At 38.8% G+C, this 18319-nt stretch overlaps 1 protein-coding gene across 3 annotated transcripts in view; it reads left to right on the plus strand.

Moving 5' to 3' along the window:
• Nucleotides 1–18319, plus strand: part of LOC124777049 (protein N-terminal asparagine amidohydrolase-like) — a 137641-nt gene that overhangs the window by 92198 nt on the left and 27124 nt on the right. For all 3 annotated transcript variants that reach the window (XM_047252317.1, XM_047252319.1, XM_047252318.1), the window contains one exon: nt 13826–13926. In XM_047252317.1, the coding sequence (XP_047108273.1) occupies nt 13826–13926 (101 nt within the window). The remainder of the gene's footprint in view (nt 1–13825; nt 13927–18319) is intronic.

Genomic DNA, 18319 nt, shown 5'->3' on the forward strand with positions numbered 1-18319 from the left:
TTAACGGAGGTGCATTCCAAGCAGAGAGCTACCATTGAGCTTCTTTCAACAGAAAACCAGAGCATTACAGGTGTTCATGGGCACTTGTAGAATGTCTGTGAAGACTCTGCAATGAACAAAAGCACAATTCATTGGACAAGATGTCTGTCATCATCGCAACAGGGGTGCGCAAACCTGTCCAATCTCCCATGTGCTGGTTGGCCACACACAACTGTGACACTTGCAGTGTTGGAATGTGCAGACATTCTTGTTCGAGGTGTTCAATGGATCACAGACAAATATCTTGCTGCTCAACTGGATGTCTCTATTGGTAGCACTGACACACTCGTCCACCAACTGGGCTACTCAAAGGTGTGGGCCCACTTGGTTCCACGCTGCCTAACAGAAGACCATAAAGAGCAACAAAGGACCATCTGTGTGGAATTTCTTGCATGTTTTCAGGCTTTTTGTGACAATGAACATTGTCAAAGGAAATGAACCAGAAATAAAATGGCAATTCATTGAGTGGCACCACATCACCTCTCCTCCAAAGGAAAAGTTCAAAGCCACATCCTCAGCTGGTAAAGTTATGATGACATTTGTCTGGGACTCTGAAGGGGTTATTCTATTTGATGCTGTCCCACATGGTGTATTGCACTACTCTTAGGAAATTTAAGAAGTGACTCCAGGGTGTTTGTCGCCACAAAAATGCAAATGAACTTCTCCTTCTCCATAACAATACAAGGCCTCACACAAGTCTGCACACCCGAGAGGAGCTTACAAACTTCATTGGACTGTTCTGCGTCCACCCTAAAGTCCAGACCTCGCACCTTACATCTTCTATCTTCCTTCTTTTTGGTTCGATGAAGGCTGCACTCTGTGGGCAGCAGTACGTGGATGATGGGGAGGTTATTGATGCAGCAGAATGGTGCCTCGGAGACATACGTACCCTCCCAGTAAGGTGGTGCAATGCTGTCACATTGAACAGAGATTATGTTGAAAAATAGGTTTTGTAGCCAAAAGAGTGGGGAATAATATGGTGTATTGGAATCCTGAATGAAACCAACCACTTTCAGAAAAGGTGTGTTACGTTACTTATTAATTCCCCTCAATATATCCGTCTTCTATTGCACTCTTTCCTCTGCTTCAGTGTACATTGCTTAATACTCTGAAATTCTCAACAACATTTTATTTCTTTAATTTATCCAGGTCTCATATCCATAATTTTCTTCCTTTTTGCAGTTTCTCGAGTTTTAATTTGCAGTTCATAACCAATAAATTCTGGCCAAAGGCCACGCCTGTGCCTGGAAATGTCTTACAATGTAAAATGTGGCTTTGAAACCTCTGTCTTGCTATTATAAAGACAAGTTGAAACATGCCAGTGTGAAGTTCTTATTGAAAAAATGTTTTATAAAGAAGTTTGGGTTGTCTGCAGTTTGCAGTTCTGTCTGCAGTTTGCAGTTCTGTCTGCAGTTTGCAGTTCTTCTAATTGGTGTACCGTTTTAGGACAACATTGTCTTATATAGTACTATTCTGTGAGATGTGTGTATACTTGTAATCAGTAATGATTATCTGTCATTCACTATAACCAAACTCATGCATAATGTGAGGTCCATAATGTAGCACATATTTCTCAAGCACAGTTTGAAAATTGTCATTAATTACTTAAATTCATGAGTTGCCTGTTGCCTTTTGTTCCAAGTAGATAGTCCCCTTTTTGTTAATTTAAGACTGTATTATTTTTGGTTTGGTTAAAATCTTTATGATATATTTCATTTTCGTGGTATTTTTTATCTCTGTTTACATACAACTGCAGTGAAAACAAACACTCCAAACTGACATTTCATGACAATTAATCTGTAAAAAACACACCACATGTTATAAGGAAAGCGTGTAAACCATCTGAAGATGAATCACGATTCAAAACCGGTAACGGTACCCTTTGAATAAAGGAAGTGAAAGTAAATTTGTGGCTAGTTGCTGTCCCAACACCATCAGCATTTGTCTTCAAATAACAGCCACGGTCTCCAACCATCATATGACAAAATTGCATGCCACTGCAGTGGTACTCTATTTACAGTAGTGTGCCAATTTAATGTGACAAGCTCTTATTTTACAAGGAATGTGTTGAAATAGACATTTTACTGAAGAAGTGGGCAAAAATGGTTGCTCTTCATGAACACATATCTACACTATAAGAGGCATTGCCTCTGTTACTGGTGTGGCAGATGTGGATGAAAATGAAAAAGTACCCCTAGAAATGACAAAACTCTATTTAGAAATGTTAGAATTCATTCTCACAAGACAAGTAAGGACCTCCAGAGAGATTTATTGGCTACTGGAGTTGAAATTGGCTCTTCAACGGTATGACATAGTCTTCTTGATTGTGAGCGGAAGATTTGAAAACCAATAAAGAAGCAGTTGTTAACAGCTGCCATGAAGAAAAAACGGTTGGCATGAGCCAAAATATCTAAATATTGGACATCCAATGACTGGAAACATGCAATTTTGTTGTTCAAGGATGCAGAGCAAAAGTTGTCAAGCAAAGCAGCTGTGAGACAGTAACAGCTGAGCACCTTGAACAGGGTGTAAAACACCCTCCCAAAAAATAAATAGGGATTTCTTGATGGCAAGTGGCCCTGGGTCACTAGTTTCAGTTGATGGCATGATGAATTTAGTCAGTTACATAGAAATCCTTATGAACAGGATTGTGCCATTGCTACAGGCCTTTGCAGATGGTGGGGAAACATTTCACCATGATCTGGCCTCATGCCACACTTATAAAGCAGTCAAGGCTTTCGTGGAAGAAAATGACATTAGCTTACTTGAGTGTCCTGGCTATTAACCAGACTTAAATCCCATTGAGAATTTGTGGGATATTGTGAAAAGGTGCTTTAATAAAGTGGTCTGATCAACAAAAGAATGCATATTAGTAAATCTGGTAAAAGCGTGGTTTCATGATGGTGAACTACAAAACATTTGCTCTAATCTGCCACAATGCACTCAGAAGCTCTTTAAAGTAAAAGGAGGGCACATTAGTTATTAATATTCATTAAGCAACTAACTATATTATACAAATATAGTTGCAAGTTTAATCATCTTTTTCCAATTAATTTGCACACTGCTATACATTGTAGAGATAGAAAAGGAGTAAACCACAATCAGACCATCCTAATGTAGATTTCCATTAATTACTCCAGGGGACTGCTTGGCTGGTTTCTTTAATATGATGCCAGTGGTTTCTTTCCACCATCATTGTCCAACTGAGCTGTGATCTATCTTCAATAATGTAGATATCGGTGTTACATTAAATTCAAGTCTTCCTTTGTTTTTATTACTTAATGCTTAGGCTGTTATTACATTACCATATTTCTTTCACAAAGGAATATAATCAAATATTCACAAAATTTCTGTGACAAACATCTTTGACATGGGGCTAAAAAGTGGTATTACACTGCCGTCAGACACTGATCAGCCAGAACATTATGACCCTTGACCTGCTGTTGATATAAACCCATCCAGGTGATAGCAGCGTCACCTGGCGAGGAATGACTGTTAGTCAGACACATGCGCAGTGCATGTAGTATCAGTGAGCCTGCTGTCCATGTGTAGAGGCACACAATGTAAGTACAGAGTGTGGCTGAAAACAAAGTGCACTGAACACTCCTAACAGCCGACAATGCAAGCTTGTGCCAATTTTAAGAGCATGACATTGGCAACTACGACTGAAATGGGCACATTGTAATCTTACCCTCCCACACATCACTATTAAAATTCTCTGTCTTTGCACAAATTTTGATAGCTTCAAGAGGCGTAAGATATACAAAAGAAAACCTTTTTACTTATCTTCATTATCTTGTTGTTGTTGGCTCCAAGTCTTGTTGTGTCTAGGGTACATTCTTGAGGCTGTAATTATGATTTAACGGGTTCCTGAAGACGAAATAACTGATGAAGACTTGCCTGTTGCTGTGAATATCTTTTTATTTTATCCCATTCTTCTATACCCCAATGACTTCACAATCTCCATTTTTACCACACCACAAATTACATTATTAGGGACACAATCAAAAACACATCTAATTCCATCTGAGGCATGCCCACCACTCCTAACTTTCTGCGGTACTAACAATACTCCAAAGAGTTTACAAACTTTCTTGGCACGAAAAGAATCTTTACTAATTTATATAATTATTTTATAAATGAGTCCAGAATTAAATTTAATATGAATTTTAAGTATACCAGAAATTTCATAATTACAATATTTTTAAAAGAAGAGTACTTTTAACTGCATGTACAGAGTACTAACAAACTGATTTCTTTTTACTTATTGTAGCCTGAAACATGACACATTGTGTACAAAATCATATGAAGTTCATTCAGATAAACAGCCAAGAAAGTTCACCTATATAAGAATCGATAGTATACATGGTATCATTATTTGTGTGTGTGTGTGTGTGTGTGTGTGTGTGTGTGTGTGTGTGTGTGTGTGTGTTTACATAAAGGTACTGTTAGAGGAGGCTGACCCATTAGAACATGACCATTGGCACTGGACATTGGCAAAGTGTTGTGTGTTCTGATGAAGCCCGATACCTTCTTCATCGTGCAAGTAGCTCCATTATGCTCTGGGGAACATTCATGTGGGCATCCATGGGTCCAGTGGAGCTCATGCAAGGCACCAGGACAATCAAGGAGTATCTTACACCAGTTGTAGATCTTGTAAACCCCTTCACGACGATCATGTTTCGCGATGACAATGGTATTTCTCAGCAAGATAATGCATTATGTCACAAGGCCAGAAGTGTGATGGAGTGGTTCGAGGAACACAGTGGTGAGTTCCAACTGATGTGCTGGCCCCCCAAGTTGCCAGATCTGAACCAAATCGAACACATCTGGGATGAATTAGGTAACTCGTGTGTATGGATGTGGTGCCGGCTCCCTCCAGCGACCTACCAAGGCATCATTGCTTCCATGCCACAACACATTGTCGCTGTTATCCATGCCATAGGTAGGCATACCGGCTATTAAGTAAGTGATCATAATGTTCTGACTGATCATTGTATGTTTCGTCGAAGATCAAGATGGCAGATTACAACAACTTGTTATTATGTGCTGTAGTTGCTTGTACCACAATGACACTGTGTGTGCATTTGGTAGAGAAGCAACAGAAGAAAAGGAAACATACTTAGATGGAGCTGTAGGTGTTACATTGAGATGATAAAAGCGTTCAGAAAACTTTGCTATGGGAGCTGCAAGTGGAGGATGTCAAGTTTTATATAAATGACTTGCAAATGGATGCGAATACAGTATTCGCTCAGTGAAGTGGTTCATTTTATTACAAAGCAGAATACTCTCTTGAGAAGTGCTGTATCTGTAGAAGGCAGGCTCACCGTAACACTGATTTCATGCCACAGGAAAGAGCTACTCCAGCTTACAATACAACACTCGAATACCACAGTGCATATCAACCAAAATAGTTCCAGAAACATGTGAAGCAATTTATGAAGAACTGATGGAGGAATACCTGGAAGTAGATAAAGGTTTAGTAAACTTTATGGGCTTTAAGAACTATGCTTATTTTTTAACAATGTAAATAATACAATTAGTGTTCCAGCAACTACAAAATTAATGGAAATGTATGAAACAGATGACACTTTTTAGCTTGAAGCGTCTGAAACTCAAAAATAGACAACGTATGGAGAGCTAAGAAGAAAATCATTTATATTACAGTGTGTCTTCCTCCTCTATTCTGGCTAGTGGAAAAGCTGCCTGGATGTATCCAGATTTAGAGATAGAAGTGGAAGGCTCTGCCAATGATGGTCGGTTTGAAGTCACCTGCAGCATATCACACCTGCCCTCCAACACCTGATTGGTGGCATACATAGTGGTCCTCGTGGAAACTTCATCGCCCACATTATCCATGTCCCACACCTTAGCCCCAACGTTGGGGGCAAAGGCACTGTATCTGTCTTCTCAGGCAGGCTGGGACAGGTTCTTTCTCATATCAGCCACTGCCTACAACATTCTGTTGACCTCTAGAAGAACATTTGTTGATACTTTTCTTTTCTTTCTGGGTGGCTGCTCATGTTGCTGGGGCTGTGGCTCATTGTAAGCAACCTCAGTCTCATTTTGGGAAGCATATTGAGCCTCTGTTTCATGCCAAATTAAAACCATTAATTACATACTGTTTTAGACATACATTAATTTTATTTACAGGTACCCACAAGCAGAGAAGAGTGGGAACAAATTGCAAATGATTTTGAGGAAAATATGGAACTATTATAATGATACAGGGCAAGGGATGAAAAACATATTCAAATCAAATGTCCACAAGCTAGTGACTGTCTCATTTTCAATGTTTTAACACCATAATTTTATTTGCCAAGGTAGATGCTACCTACAAATTCTTGTATGTTGGTGTAGGAACTAATGAGCACGTTGGTGATGCTGGAGTGTTTTCAAAAAGCAATCTATGGTAGAGTCTTATGGACCAATCTACTCTGAACATCTCTAAATGCAGAAAGCTAGGGAACACAAACATTACAACTGCAATGGTTGTGCTGGCAGATGAATCTTTCCCTTTGAGTTACATTATGAAGCTGTGTTCCTTGAAGGGAACAACTAAGGAAGAAAAGTTTTTAAATTATAGGTTGTTATGAGGACGAAGACTAGTGGAAAGCACCTTCGGCATTCTTGCCCGTCACTTAAGGATTTTTCTTACCACCATTAATCTACACCCAGAAAAAGTTATTGTAATAACACTTGCTGTTTGTACACTGCATAACTTGTTAACCGAGAGAAGAAAGCACATGTACACTTGGCAAGAAACAGTGCCTACAATAGTAGGGAACTGCACTTATCTTGGGTCACAAACCGTCGAGAACCTACAGCAAATGGAACCTATAGTTTGCCAAGCTGTCTCTGGATGTCCAGTACATGGGAGAGGGGTTAGAGAAGAGTTTAAAACACTTGTGGTGCTGGGAAAGTGCCTTGGCAAGATAATCACATTTCCTAAAACCAAATGTAAACAAATACACCTACCTCAAAATTTTTTTCGAAGGTGGGTGTTCCACATTCACTGCCTTGTTCGATATGCTCTCATCAGCCGCTGTTGCCTGGTCAAGAAACTTCAGTAGATGGAACCAGTGGAGCATAAACAGCCTGTGTACTGGATCCACTTTTGCTTTTAAGCATCTGCAATAAAATATGTAAAATACGTGTATGTTATGTAAACATTGTTGTGTACTTCAAGGATCTGCAATGAACAAAACTATGTATAGACTGAATGCAATGAATAAAAGTAAGTATAGACTGAAGTTTGTATACATAAAATCATATCTGAAATTGTGTTTTTTCATATGTATAAGTACCTGCACCTGGGTTCCAGGCTAGATCCCTCATGTACATTCAATGCTGAGGTGCTATTCCAGAATGTGGAGAACATCGACAATTCTGTTTGTGTGTAAGGGGGAATTTAAAGTAGACTGGGATGGCAGTGAGAATTTGGATTGAGGAGGGAGGCATGCCAGGGTAATCTGTGCAGTTGTGTGAACCGCTGTGCCAAGGTTGCTTTGTGGCTAACACACTTACCTAGTAAGGAGGAGACTTGGGTTTGGTTCCCGGCCTTCGTACAAATTTTCACTCGACACTTCAGTCTGTCTACATAAAATTCCTGAATTGTTTGTTGAGTTCAGGCAGATGTGTGCGGTCAAGCATGGTCATGAAGCACAATCAAATCCCCAGATTGGAAATGCGCAACTTTTGTAATGATATGCACATTGTGTTTGATCCAAAAGTTGGCAGCAGTATGCAGCATGTACAATATGGCATTCATGTACAAAATCGATGAGAACAACACCTTTAAAATAAAAAAAGGACTGTTGTAAGAGTCTTTCCTGTGGAGTGACAGTTTTTGGCTTTGATGGATGCAGATTCATTCTATTTGCACCACTCCATGCTGCTTTTCTTCGATTCCCTGCTGTAATGGTGCACCCGTGTTTCACTGCAGGTCACAATCTGGTGCAAAAGGTGTCCCATTCAGTTTGGTAGTGTTTCAGTCATTTGCACACATTGAGATGATGAAAGTTGTGCCCTGTGGTGAGAATACAAAGCACCCATCTTGCAGACATTTCTGAAATCTAAGGATGGCAATAATGATCACGTGAGCACCTGTAGCTATTTCAGCAACTATTATTTGGTGGTCTTCTTCATTAAGTTGGCTGACAATTCAAATATTTTCCTCAGTCATACTGCAGGCTGGCAGTTCTTGTGGAAAGCCTGCAAAACCTGAAATTCTCAGGAAAAAACAGCGAAATCTCAGGAAATTTTTGGAATCCTGCATTTTTAACCTAGCACTGAAATTGAATTTCATTGATTTTTGTTGTTGTGGTCTTCAGTCCAGAGACTGGTTTGATGCAGCCCTCCATGCTGCTCTATCCTGCACAAGCTTCTTCATCACCAAGTAATTACTGCAACCTACATCCTACAATTCTTCTTAGTGTATTTATCTCTTGGTCACCCTCTATGATTTTTACCCTCCACACCGCCATCTAATACTAAATTGGTGATACCTTGATGCCTCAGAATATGTCCTACCAACCGATCCCTTCTTATAGTCAAGTTTATTGAAAATGTTAAGGCTTTTGTGGCCACTTGTTGACAAAATGCCTATTGGCTTCTGTCTCGGGTTCTTCGGCTGACATTCATCTGATGATTTTACTGACGTTTTGCCAGCACGAGTGGCTGGCAAAACGTCAGTAAAATCATCAGATGAATGTCGGCCGGAGAACCCGAGACAGAAGCCAATAGGCAGTTTGTCAACTTTATTGAATTTTATAAGTCACAAATTGAGTTTTATAAATCACAGATTTTTATTTTTTTTCTTTTGTTATTAAGTATTTTAAAATTATTGAGTTTTATAAATCACAAATTTTAAAATACTTAACAACTGACAAAAAATCGCAGCAACAAGAGGGAGTTGTAAGACATAAATGAAAGCTGGTAGGTGTGTTTCTACATCTGAAAGATAATGTGTACTCAAATTTCGCGCTAGTCACATAAGAGCGGCGGTAGTTGCACCATTGCGAGAATGGAAGTCAGGTTTGCTTTGAGCTTGAACATAGTGAGTTGATGCTAGTCATGAATGCCTTTAAGGCGTCATAGATGCCGTTATCAATACATCACTGAGTTTGAAAGAGGTCATGTAATAGGGCTATGAGAAGTTAGATGTTCCTTCTGCAATATTTCATAAATACTTGGCAGGAACATAGCCACTGTACATGATTGCTGTCAGTGGTGGCCACGAGAATGTACGGTCGCAAGAAGACTGGGCTTCAGAAGGCCACGTGGCACTACCGAGAAGGAAGACTATTGTGTTCAGAATACGGCTCTGCCACATCATACTGCATCTGCTGCAGCAATTTGAGCAACAGTTGGCACCACAGTGAAACAACGAACTGTTACAGATTGGTTACTTCAAGGACAGCTCGAAACTTACGCCCAGTATCGTGCATTCCACTGACCCCAAACTATTGCTGTTTGTGACTCGAGTGGTGTTGTGTGAGAGCTCATTGGAAGGCAAGATGAAAGTCTGTTGTGTTGCCTGATGAAGTCTGGGTCTCTTTCGGTGTCAGTGATGGCCACATGTTGGATAGGAGGAGGCCAGTCGAGAGCCTGCAAACAACCCGTTTGCGTGCTGGACACATTGGACCTGCATCTGGAGTTAGGGCCTGGGGTGCAATTTTGTATGACATTGAGCACTCCCGTGGCTATCCCAAGCAACCTGATTGCAAATTTGTACGTCCGTCTGGTGACTCGATCTGTTGTGCTTGCATTCATGAGCGGCATTTCAGGGGGGCATTTTCCAACTGGCTGACGCTTGCCCACATACTGCTGTTGTAACCCAACTTACTCAACAGTGTGTTGACATGTTTCTTTGGGCTGCTCGATCAGCAGATCTGTCTCCAGTCACGACAACTTCAGTGTCATCCACAAAGGCATTAACCATCCCTGTTCCCTGTATTCACAGACCACCTGCAACAGGCATGGAACTCCATTCCACAAACTGACATCTGGCATCTGTACAGCACAGTGTATGCATATTTACATGCTTGTATTCAACATTCTGGTGGTTACACTGAATTTGACTTTTGCAACGGCTTATCTTGCGTTTACATTAACCTGTGATCGTGCAGTGGTAATCCCTTAAATACGTTACCTAGACAAACGTATTCCCAAAATTTCATGACTATATTAATTGTCTGTTTGGGAAATTTTTTTTTCCATCAGTGCATTTCAAAGTGTATTAAGGGGCTCCGGAACGCCCTATACTTGCAATGTTAAAATAACGCTTATAAATTACATCTTTCCCCACAAAGTATTTGAGGTAGGAAGTTGAACTTTTTACAGATTATTTATTGGAATATGGGCTACAAGTTAACACAGGGATTTTACAAAATTTTAGTTCAGTTATTAAAGATGATTTTTTTTTCAATTGTAATGAAAATTCACAACATTTTTTTGCAATTTTTTATTTATATATTCAAAAATATACAGTTTTTTGGAAAAAGGCTGTGTTAAATTATGCAGAAGGTACTGTGTAACATTTACTGAAAGTTTGAAACAAATATGTTTGGTAGATCCTTAGGAAACATGTAATTAGTATGAGAAAATAAAAGTTTTGGGAATCGAGCGACAAAGATTGGATTAACTTTTTAGTGCATTCCAGGTCCATAGGATGGATTATCTTCATCCTCTGCAAACTCCTCCTCCAACTTCCTCTTGTTTCTCCTCCTGTTTACTCTTGCTTGTATTTCTAGACTCTTTACAGCCCTGTCTGCAGCCCGAAGGCGTTCCTTGTCTAAAGCAAGCATCGCTCGTACCATGTTAGAACCTATCTTCATTCCCATATTTCTAAATACCTTGCACCTTACAATGTTGCCATCATTGAAAGTCGCAACAGCATCATACACACCAAAGTGAAGTGTTTCTATTCCAACAAATACAGTCTTAGGGATTCTCGACCATATAACACTATTTACACTTTCATTGGGGTTTTGAGTTTTTCCGTGAATACACTTTTTCAACAGTTCAGGTGCTGCTAAGTCTCTGAAAATAGGTTTTATCACCTCCATTATTGCATGAGGCAGACTATGCTTATGAGTGTACACTTCACCAGTTAGCAATCCTTTGTTATATTTACACCAACTGTCTTCTTCTTTGGGACACAAGCTATGTTGGGGATTTTCATCGGTTGAAGAAGTATGAAAAAAAAGAGCCCAAACAGCCTTCTTCATTTTGTCGACACTTTGTGTATTTTGCCTAATAGCCGTTCCATAATAGTTCTGTATTTTGTCAATTACACTGTCAGTTAACCTTCCCTTCCCATCCCATCCAACCCTTTACCATCACTGAGTTTTTGTTTTTTGTACGAAGCTTTCAGTCGCCGAAGTCTTGTCCCATTCACTTCTGTACGTGTCCAATACACTCAAATTTCTGCACTACATCATCACCATAGGGCTTCAGTCCTTGAACATGTTTGAAACTTTTAGAATCACCGTCACCAAGGTAATTAACATATCGCACTTTATCACACGCCTCAGAACGCTGGAATATACTGGCAACACCAGCCACTTCCATTTCTCCACTACTGCCACTATAGTTAGCTTTGCAATTATTTTCATGTGTACCTTTATATTTTTGTGGACATCTACAATACTTTGATATTACTGCTACATCTAAAACTTTCCCTGTATACATACTGGTGGCAGATACTACACCATGAAGAGATGTGTGTCCCCGTTTATGCCAGGTACCATCGAACGCTGCAGTCAAATCTCTGTTACCATTATTTTCCAATACTGCCTCTTCCACAGCGTTCTTCATAGATTCTATACAGACATCTTCTACTTTAGACCCTATTAATTTATTATAGGTCGTAAACTTAGTTGGGGGATTGGGAAGATTCATGATGCCACAGAAAATTGCACCTGCAATAGCACCCTTACCAACTGAACGCAAGGAATAAACAAATCTAATGTTGTGTTCGTAGATTTTGCTACCATTTTCTTCAGTTGCAGTTACTGCAACACTGTTCCAAAAGGTGGTCATGTATGAACACTTATCACATTTCAGTTGTATTTCACTAGCAAGTCCTACGTGCTTTATTATGGAGAGTTCCAGACCAGCTTCACTACAATGAATACATCTTACACAGTTTGAAAAAATTTCTTTGAGAACCGACATATCAAATATTTCATTCACATCCGATTCGCCCATAAAACATTCATAGTTTTCACCATTGAACCAAGCTTCTTCTGTGAAGTATTTTCTTTCCCACTTTGACTGCTATGGGCAGGTGTACTTGAGAGGTTAGGTTCACTCACTTGGTTATCGTCTTTATTGTTTACAGTAATAACACATACCTTTGGCTTTCCAACATTTCTCCTTTTCTTAAAAGCCTTCAGAGGATTTCTAATAACTTTACTTTTACTCATTATTATACTTCAACAAAACAGTGACTCAAGAAACAGAATTAATTACGAATATTTTCGAGATAACAACAGAGTAAATAAACATGAAACAATCGACAATCACACCAGCGATATATATTGAACCATCACAGGTTAGCCACAACACATACTTTATCTCACATCACTAAAATGTACCTGATGAACACGGACGTTAATAATAACACCATTTGACAGCAGTTTAACAGCGCCACAGTGGGTCACGCCCATGTAGAACACATTTCAAAAAAAATTTAAAAATAGTTGTAGTCTTCGGAATTGAATAAATGATATATCTATTAAAAGGTAATAGTCTGCAGATTCAGAAAACGCAAAAAAGTAAAAATTGAACTTTTCATGATTTTGAGCCTTTCCGGAGCCCCTTAATTATATGAATTTTAGCCCATATAAATTATCGATGTGTGATAACTGTGGTTAAGCTACTGCTTATGGTTGGTGTATAGTTCAGCCAAGAGGAAAGAAAAGAAAGAAAAGGAAAGAAAAGTCATTACTATGGTATGCTGCCCTACTCACCCCCCCCCCCACCCCCCACCCCACCCTCCCTCCCCACTCACTAATAATTTTTCAGGAGCTTCTTGACACCTCTTCCACCTCACATCTGGAATTCCCAGGGAACTTTTTCCAAGTTTGAGTAGCCAACCTGTGCTGGTCCTCAGACAATGTTGGTCAGCTGCATTTTCAACTGTTTCTCATCCTCATAAAAACTGTTTGTGCCATGGATATACTTGAGTCTTTCTGAAGATTTTGTCCCCAAACTGTCTTTTCAAAATTTCGAATGGTTGTACATTGTCTGTTGTGAAAACTTGATTATATGCATTGTGCAACAGATGACAATATCCCTTGCTCTGAAGATTCTGCTCTTGATCCTGACTAAATAAGTGGTACAACAACATTCTAGGTGTGAAGAACAATCACTTGGAATGAAAGCAACAATGAACAGAAATTGCACCTCTCTCTGTTTACAGAAAGATGCATAGAACAAAAATTCACATTTATAAGTATTTCACCCTCATGTATATGAGACGAGTATCATGTTGCCTTTGAATTCTGACCGCCATATTGGATGTGTATAATCATAAGGTAAAATACATTGCTTCTAGACATGTGCTTTTTTATCTATTCCATCATACCTAAAATTTTTTTTTCTTTGACAAAATAATGTGGTACACTACGTGTAACAAAAGTTTTCATTGTGTTCTCTTCAATGTTCACATTGCTTTAATGCCTCTGACGGCAGTGTATACAGTATACTTTTCTCATCCAAATTTTAACCCATATGGCTAGGCATTGTTGTAGTAATATTACAAGAATATGTTTTTCAGGAATTAATGTCAAGACTGGTGAATTGTTTCCTGCTGTGTACAAAGACAGAGGACCAGATGAAGGTCTACGGCATGCACGACAGCTGTGTAGTAAACTAAGAGTGAGTAAAATGTAGTCACTAATACTTGAGTTATTCCCTGTATTCTTTTACTAGCAGGAAAGCCTCCAACAAACTCTTAGCTCTACTTATTATTCATAATGATATAAAATGCTGATAAAATGCACATATTTTCTTTATTTTTTACAGTAATTTATGAGTATAAACAATGTGGGTGTGTGCAACTTTTGGTTGGCAGATGAGGTAGATGAACTGGATGGAATTAAAATCCACTTGCTCCATGGTAACAAGTGGTCTACAATACCAGTCTATCTGGGTTCTGATTTTAGGAATTTTCCAATTAGATTTAGATTAATTGTCCATTCACAGATCAAATTCATGATATATAAATATTTTGACATCACAACTTGTACTTGGGGGCAGGTGGCAGACAGAACTTTCTTTCAGTGTGGATAATTCTGACTATGGAAAGACACCTGGTTGTGGGTAAAGATGTGCATAATAAAGTATTTATTAAGTTAGAGAGTAGTCCTATTTCAAGGATTTAGTGACCTTGTCTGTGCGATCTCTTGGTTTGTCCTACCTCCTTATCCACGATAACTACTTCTGCTTGGTCCTGTATATTTTCTTTTATATTTCCAACAGACAGAGGAAGGCAATGGGAAACCAACCCATTGTTTTATTCACAAGAAAACCCTCATGGATTTGCCTGCTATTAGGCAGTCTGGAGATATAAATAGTCCCCCAGTCAGATTTCCAGGACCGGGGAAGATTTCCGTGACCGGGGAAGGAGGGGCAGCCACAAGCAAAACTATGAACATCCAAATGAATATACACAAGATTGCGACATAGAATGTTCAAGAATTATGTCAGACTGGAAAAATACAGATTGTGTGAAGGGAACACCATCGAACTAAAATGGGGGTATTAGGATTAGCAGAGATTCACTAGAAAGGCACTGGGCACTTCAAAACATTTAATGATAATGCAGCGTATTTTTCTGGTAGGTCAGATAACTCCATCAATGGTGTTGCTTGTTAGTACAGAAGGGATGTAATGGTGCAGTGATTGAGTACAAGCCTGTCAGTAACCAAATAATACTAGAGAAATTCAACACTAGACCTTGCAAGCTAAATGTAATTTGGGCATATGCACCAACTTCGTTGCTGATGTGGAAGAGTTCGAAGAATTTGATGAGTCGCTTTCCATCTGTCTAGAGTCAATACCCAAGAAGGGAGTTACCATATGGAAGAATATTTTTAATGCTAACGTAGAGAAATGGTATTCATCAAATGAAGTACTTGGCTGTCATGATTTAGGCAAAAGAAATGACTGTGGAGATCAACTGATTCAGTTCTATCAGGAAAATAAGTTTGTTACACTCAACATCTGCTTCCAGCACTGTCCATGAAGACTTTACACCTGGACTTCACCGGGTGGAACATGCTGTAATCAGATAGACTATTCTTTGATTGACTTAAGATGCAGATCATCAGTTAAAAACATTAAGACTCTTCCTGGTGCTGACTGTGGTCCTTACCATCTGCTTCTATGTCTTGAACTGAGAATGGAAGTGTTGAATTGTAAAGGGATGCCTCCAAAAGCAAAAAGTCTTGAGCAAAACACTGAAATTGAAATTTTTAGGAATCGAGTCTAAGAAACATGTTTGACCAGTCAGTCAAGTAATATGAGATCTGCAGAGAAACGGAAATTGTTAAAGGAGACATTAATTAAAACAGCTGAGGAAGTAGTCAAGGATAGCAAAAAGATGAAGAATAAAAATAACTGGCTTACAAGTGGAACCATAAATATCATTAAGCACAGAAAAGTACTGAAGATGAGAGGATTACAGGGAACTCAGCAGTACCACAAGTTATTGGCATTAATACAGAGAAGCTGCTAGAGGGACAAAAATAATTACATCAGTGAAACATGAGAGAATTGAGAAACACTGGGATTGAAATGAGACCAGGTGTGTGTTCAATGAAATAAAGAAACTAATGAGATTCTTCAAACCAAGAACATGGGTTATAGAAGATGAAGATGGCAGAACTATAACCAACATTGAACTAGCTGCTGGTTGGTGGAGAACATACTGCAACAAGTTGTGCATAGATGAAAATGGAAAACTTGGTCTCCAGCAGAGAAGGAATGCAATATCTTAAAAATAAGAAGTCCAAAAAAGCTATAGATAAATTGAAAAATAATAAAGTACCTGGACCTTGCCTCATTGCTGCTAAAATGATCAAAGCCTGTGACGATTTTGGTTTGAAAATCATGCATGAAATATGCAGCAGCACATGGAATAATGGAACATGAAACAGTTTGGTTTCCAGAAGGGTTTTTCAACAGAAAATGCTATATATACTTTCACTAATGAAATATTAAATGCTCTGAGTAACCGAAAGTCATCTGTTGGGATTTATTGTGATCTATCAAAGGCTTTTGATTGTGTAAATCATGGAATACTTCTAGATAAGCTCAAGTACTGCGGTATGAATGGGACAGTACTCAAATGGTTTAAATCATACCTAACTGGAAGAGTGCAGAAAGTTGAAATAAGCAGTTCACATAATATGCTAAAAACTGGTGATTTCTCAAACTGGGGAACAATCAAGAATGGGGTGCCACAAGGTTTGGTCTTGGGTCCTCTGCTGTTCTCAATATATATTAATGACTTGCCATATATATATATATGTCTGCTTGTGTCTGTGTATGTGTGGATGGATATGTGTGTGTGTGCGAGTGTATACCTGTCCTTTTTTCCCCCTAAGGTAAGTCTTTCCGCTCCCGGGATTGGAATGACTCCTTACCCTCTCCCTTAAAACCCATATCCTTTTGTCTTTCCTTCTCCTTCCCTCTTTCCTGACGAGGCAACCATTGGTTGCGAAAGCTAGAATTTTGTGTGTATGTTTGTGTTTGTTTGTGTGTCTATCGACCTGCCAGCGCTTTTGTTTGGTAAGTTTCATCATCTTTCATCTTTCTTTTTAGATATATTTTTCCCACGTGGAATGTTTCCCTCTATTATATATATATATATATATATATATATATATAGACACACACACACACACACACAGACACAAGCAGACGGGTCTTTAAATATGTCTGCTTGTGTCTGTATATGTGTGGATGGATATGTGTGTGTGTGTGCGAGTGTATACCCGTCCTTTTTTCCCCCTAAGGTAAATCTTTCCGCTCCCGGGATTGGAATGACTCCTTACCCTCTCCCTTAAAAACCACTTCCTTTCGTCTTTCCCTCTCCTTCCATCTTTCCTGATGAGGCAACAGTTTGTCGCGAAAGCTTGAATTTTGTGTGTATGTATGTGTCTGTTTGTGTTCCTATCGACCTGCCAGCGCTTTCGTATGGTAAGTCACATCATCTTTGTTATTATATATATATACACTTATGAAATTTGTTATTAACAATCCGAACGAATTCAAAAGTAATAGCAGTGTACATGGCTACAACACTGGGAGAAAGGATGATCTTCACTACTCAAGGTTAAATCTAACTTTGGCTCAGAAGGGGGTAAATTATGCTGCCACGGAAGCCTTTGGTCACTTACCTAATAGCATCAAAAGTCTGACAGATAGCCATATAGCATTTTAAAGGAAATTAACAGAATTTCTTAATAGCAACTCCTTCTACTCATTAGATGATTTTTTGGATATAATAAGTGGGTAATCTCCCCAACCGCACAAAAAAAAAAAAAAAAAAAAAAAAAAAATATTAAAAATTTGAGTGTCATGTAATATTTTGTGTAATGTAATATCTTGTGTAGATACCTTTTATTAACCTGATACATTCCACATCATTACAAAGTGTCGTATTCATGATCTATGGAACAAGTACTAATCTAATGTCTAATCTAATAGAGAACTTTACCACACCGGTAGCGATTCTGTTTCATAAGAAAGTAAATGCACAGTGTTGTGAGAACTACAGAACCATTTCATTAATTTCACATGCTAGCAACATTCTTCTTAATGTCATCCAAGAACAAACGAGAACTTACTTTGATAAAGAAATACCACCACAGCAAGCTGGGTTTGTGCATAATAAAGAAATACAATAGCAGATTCTCGGTGTCAGGCAGGTAATTGAAAAATGTAAGGAATTCAATAACACCTTTAGTTCTTTGTTTCTTGGCCTATAGCAAGGCTTTCCACGGTGTTTGATGGAAAGAACTGTGGAGCATACTAGCAGAAATAGGCATTCCTGATCATCTTATTATGCTTATCAAAAATCTCTACTCTGATAGTAAAGTAATAATAAGACTAGATAAAACTATTTCATACCCTTTTGAACCACATAAAGGAGTTACACAGGGGTGCATTCTGTCACCAGTTCTATTTAATGTTTATAGAGAATAAGTTATGAGGAAAAGTTTTCAGGGCAGGACTGGTGGGATCTAAATTGGAGGATGAAGAA

The sequence above is a fragment of the Schistocerca piceifrons genome, chromosome 2 (assembly GCF_021461385.2).
Source record: "Schistocerca piceifrons isolate TAMUIC-IGC-003096 chromosome 2, iqSchPice1.1, whole genome shotgun sequence".
NCBI lineage: Eukaryota > Metazoa > Arthropoda > Insecta > Orthoptera > Acrididae > Schistocerca > Schistocerca piceifrons.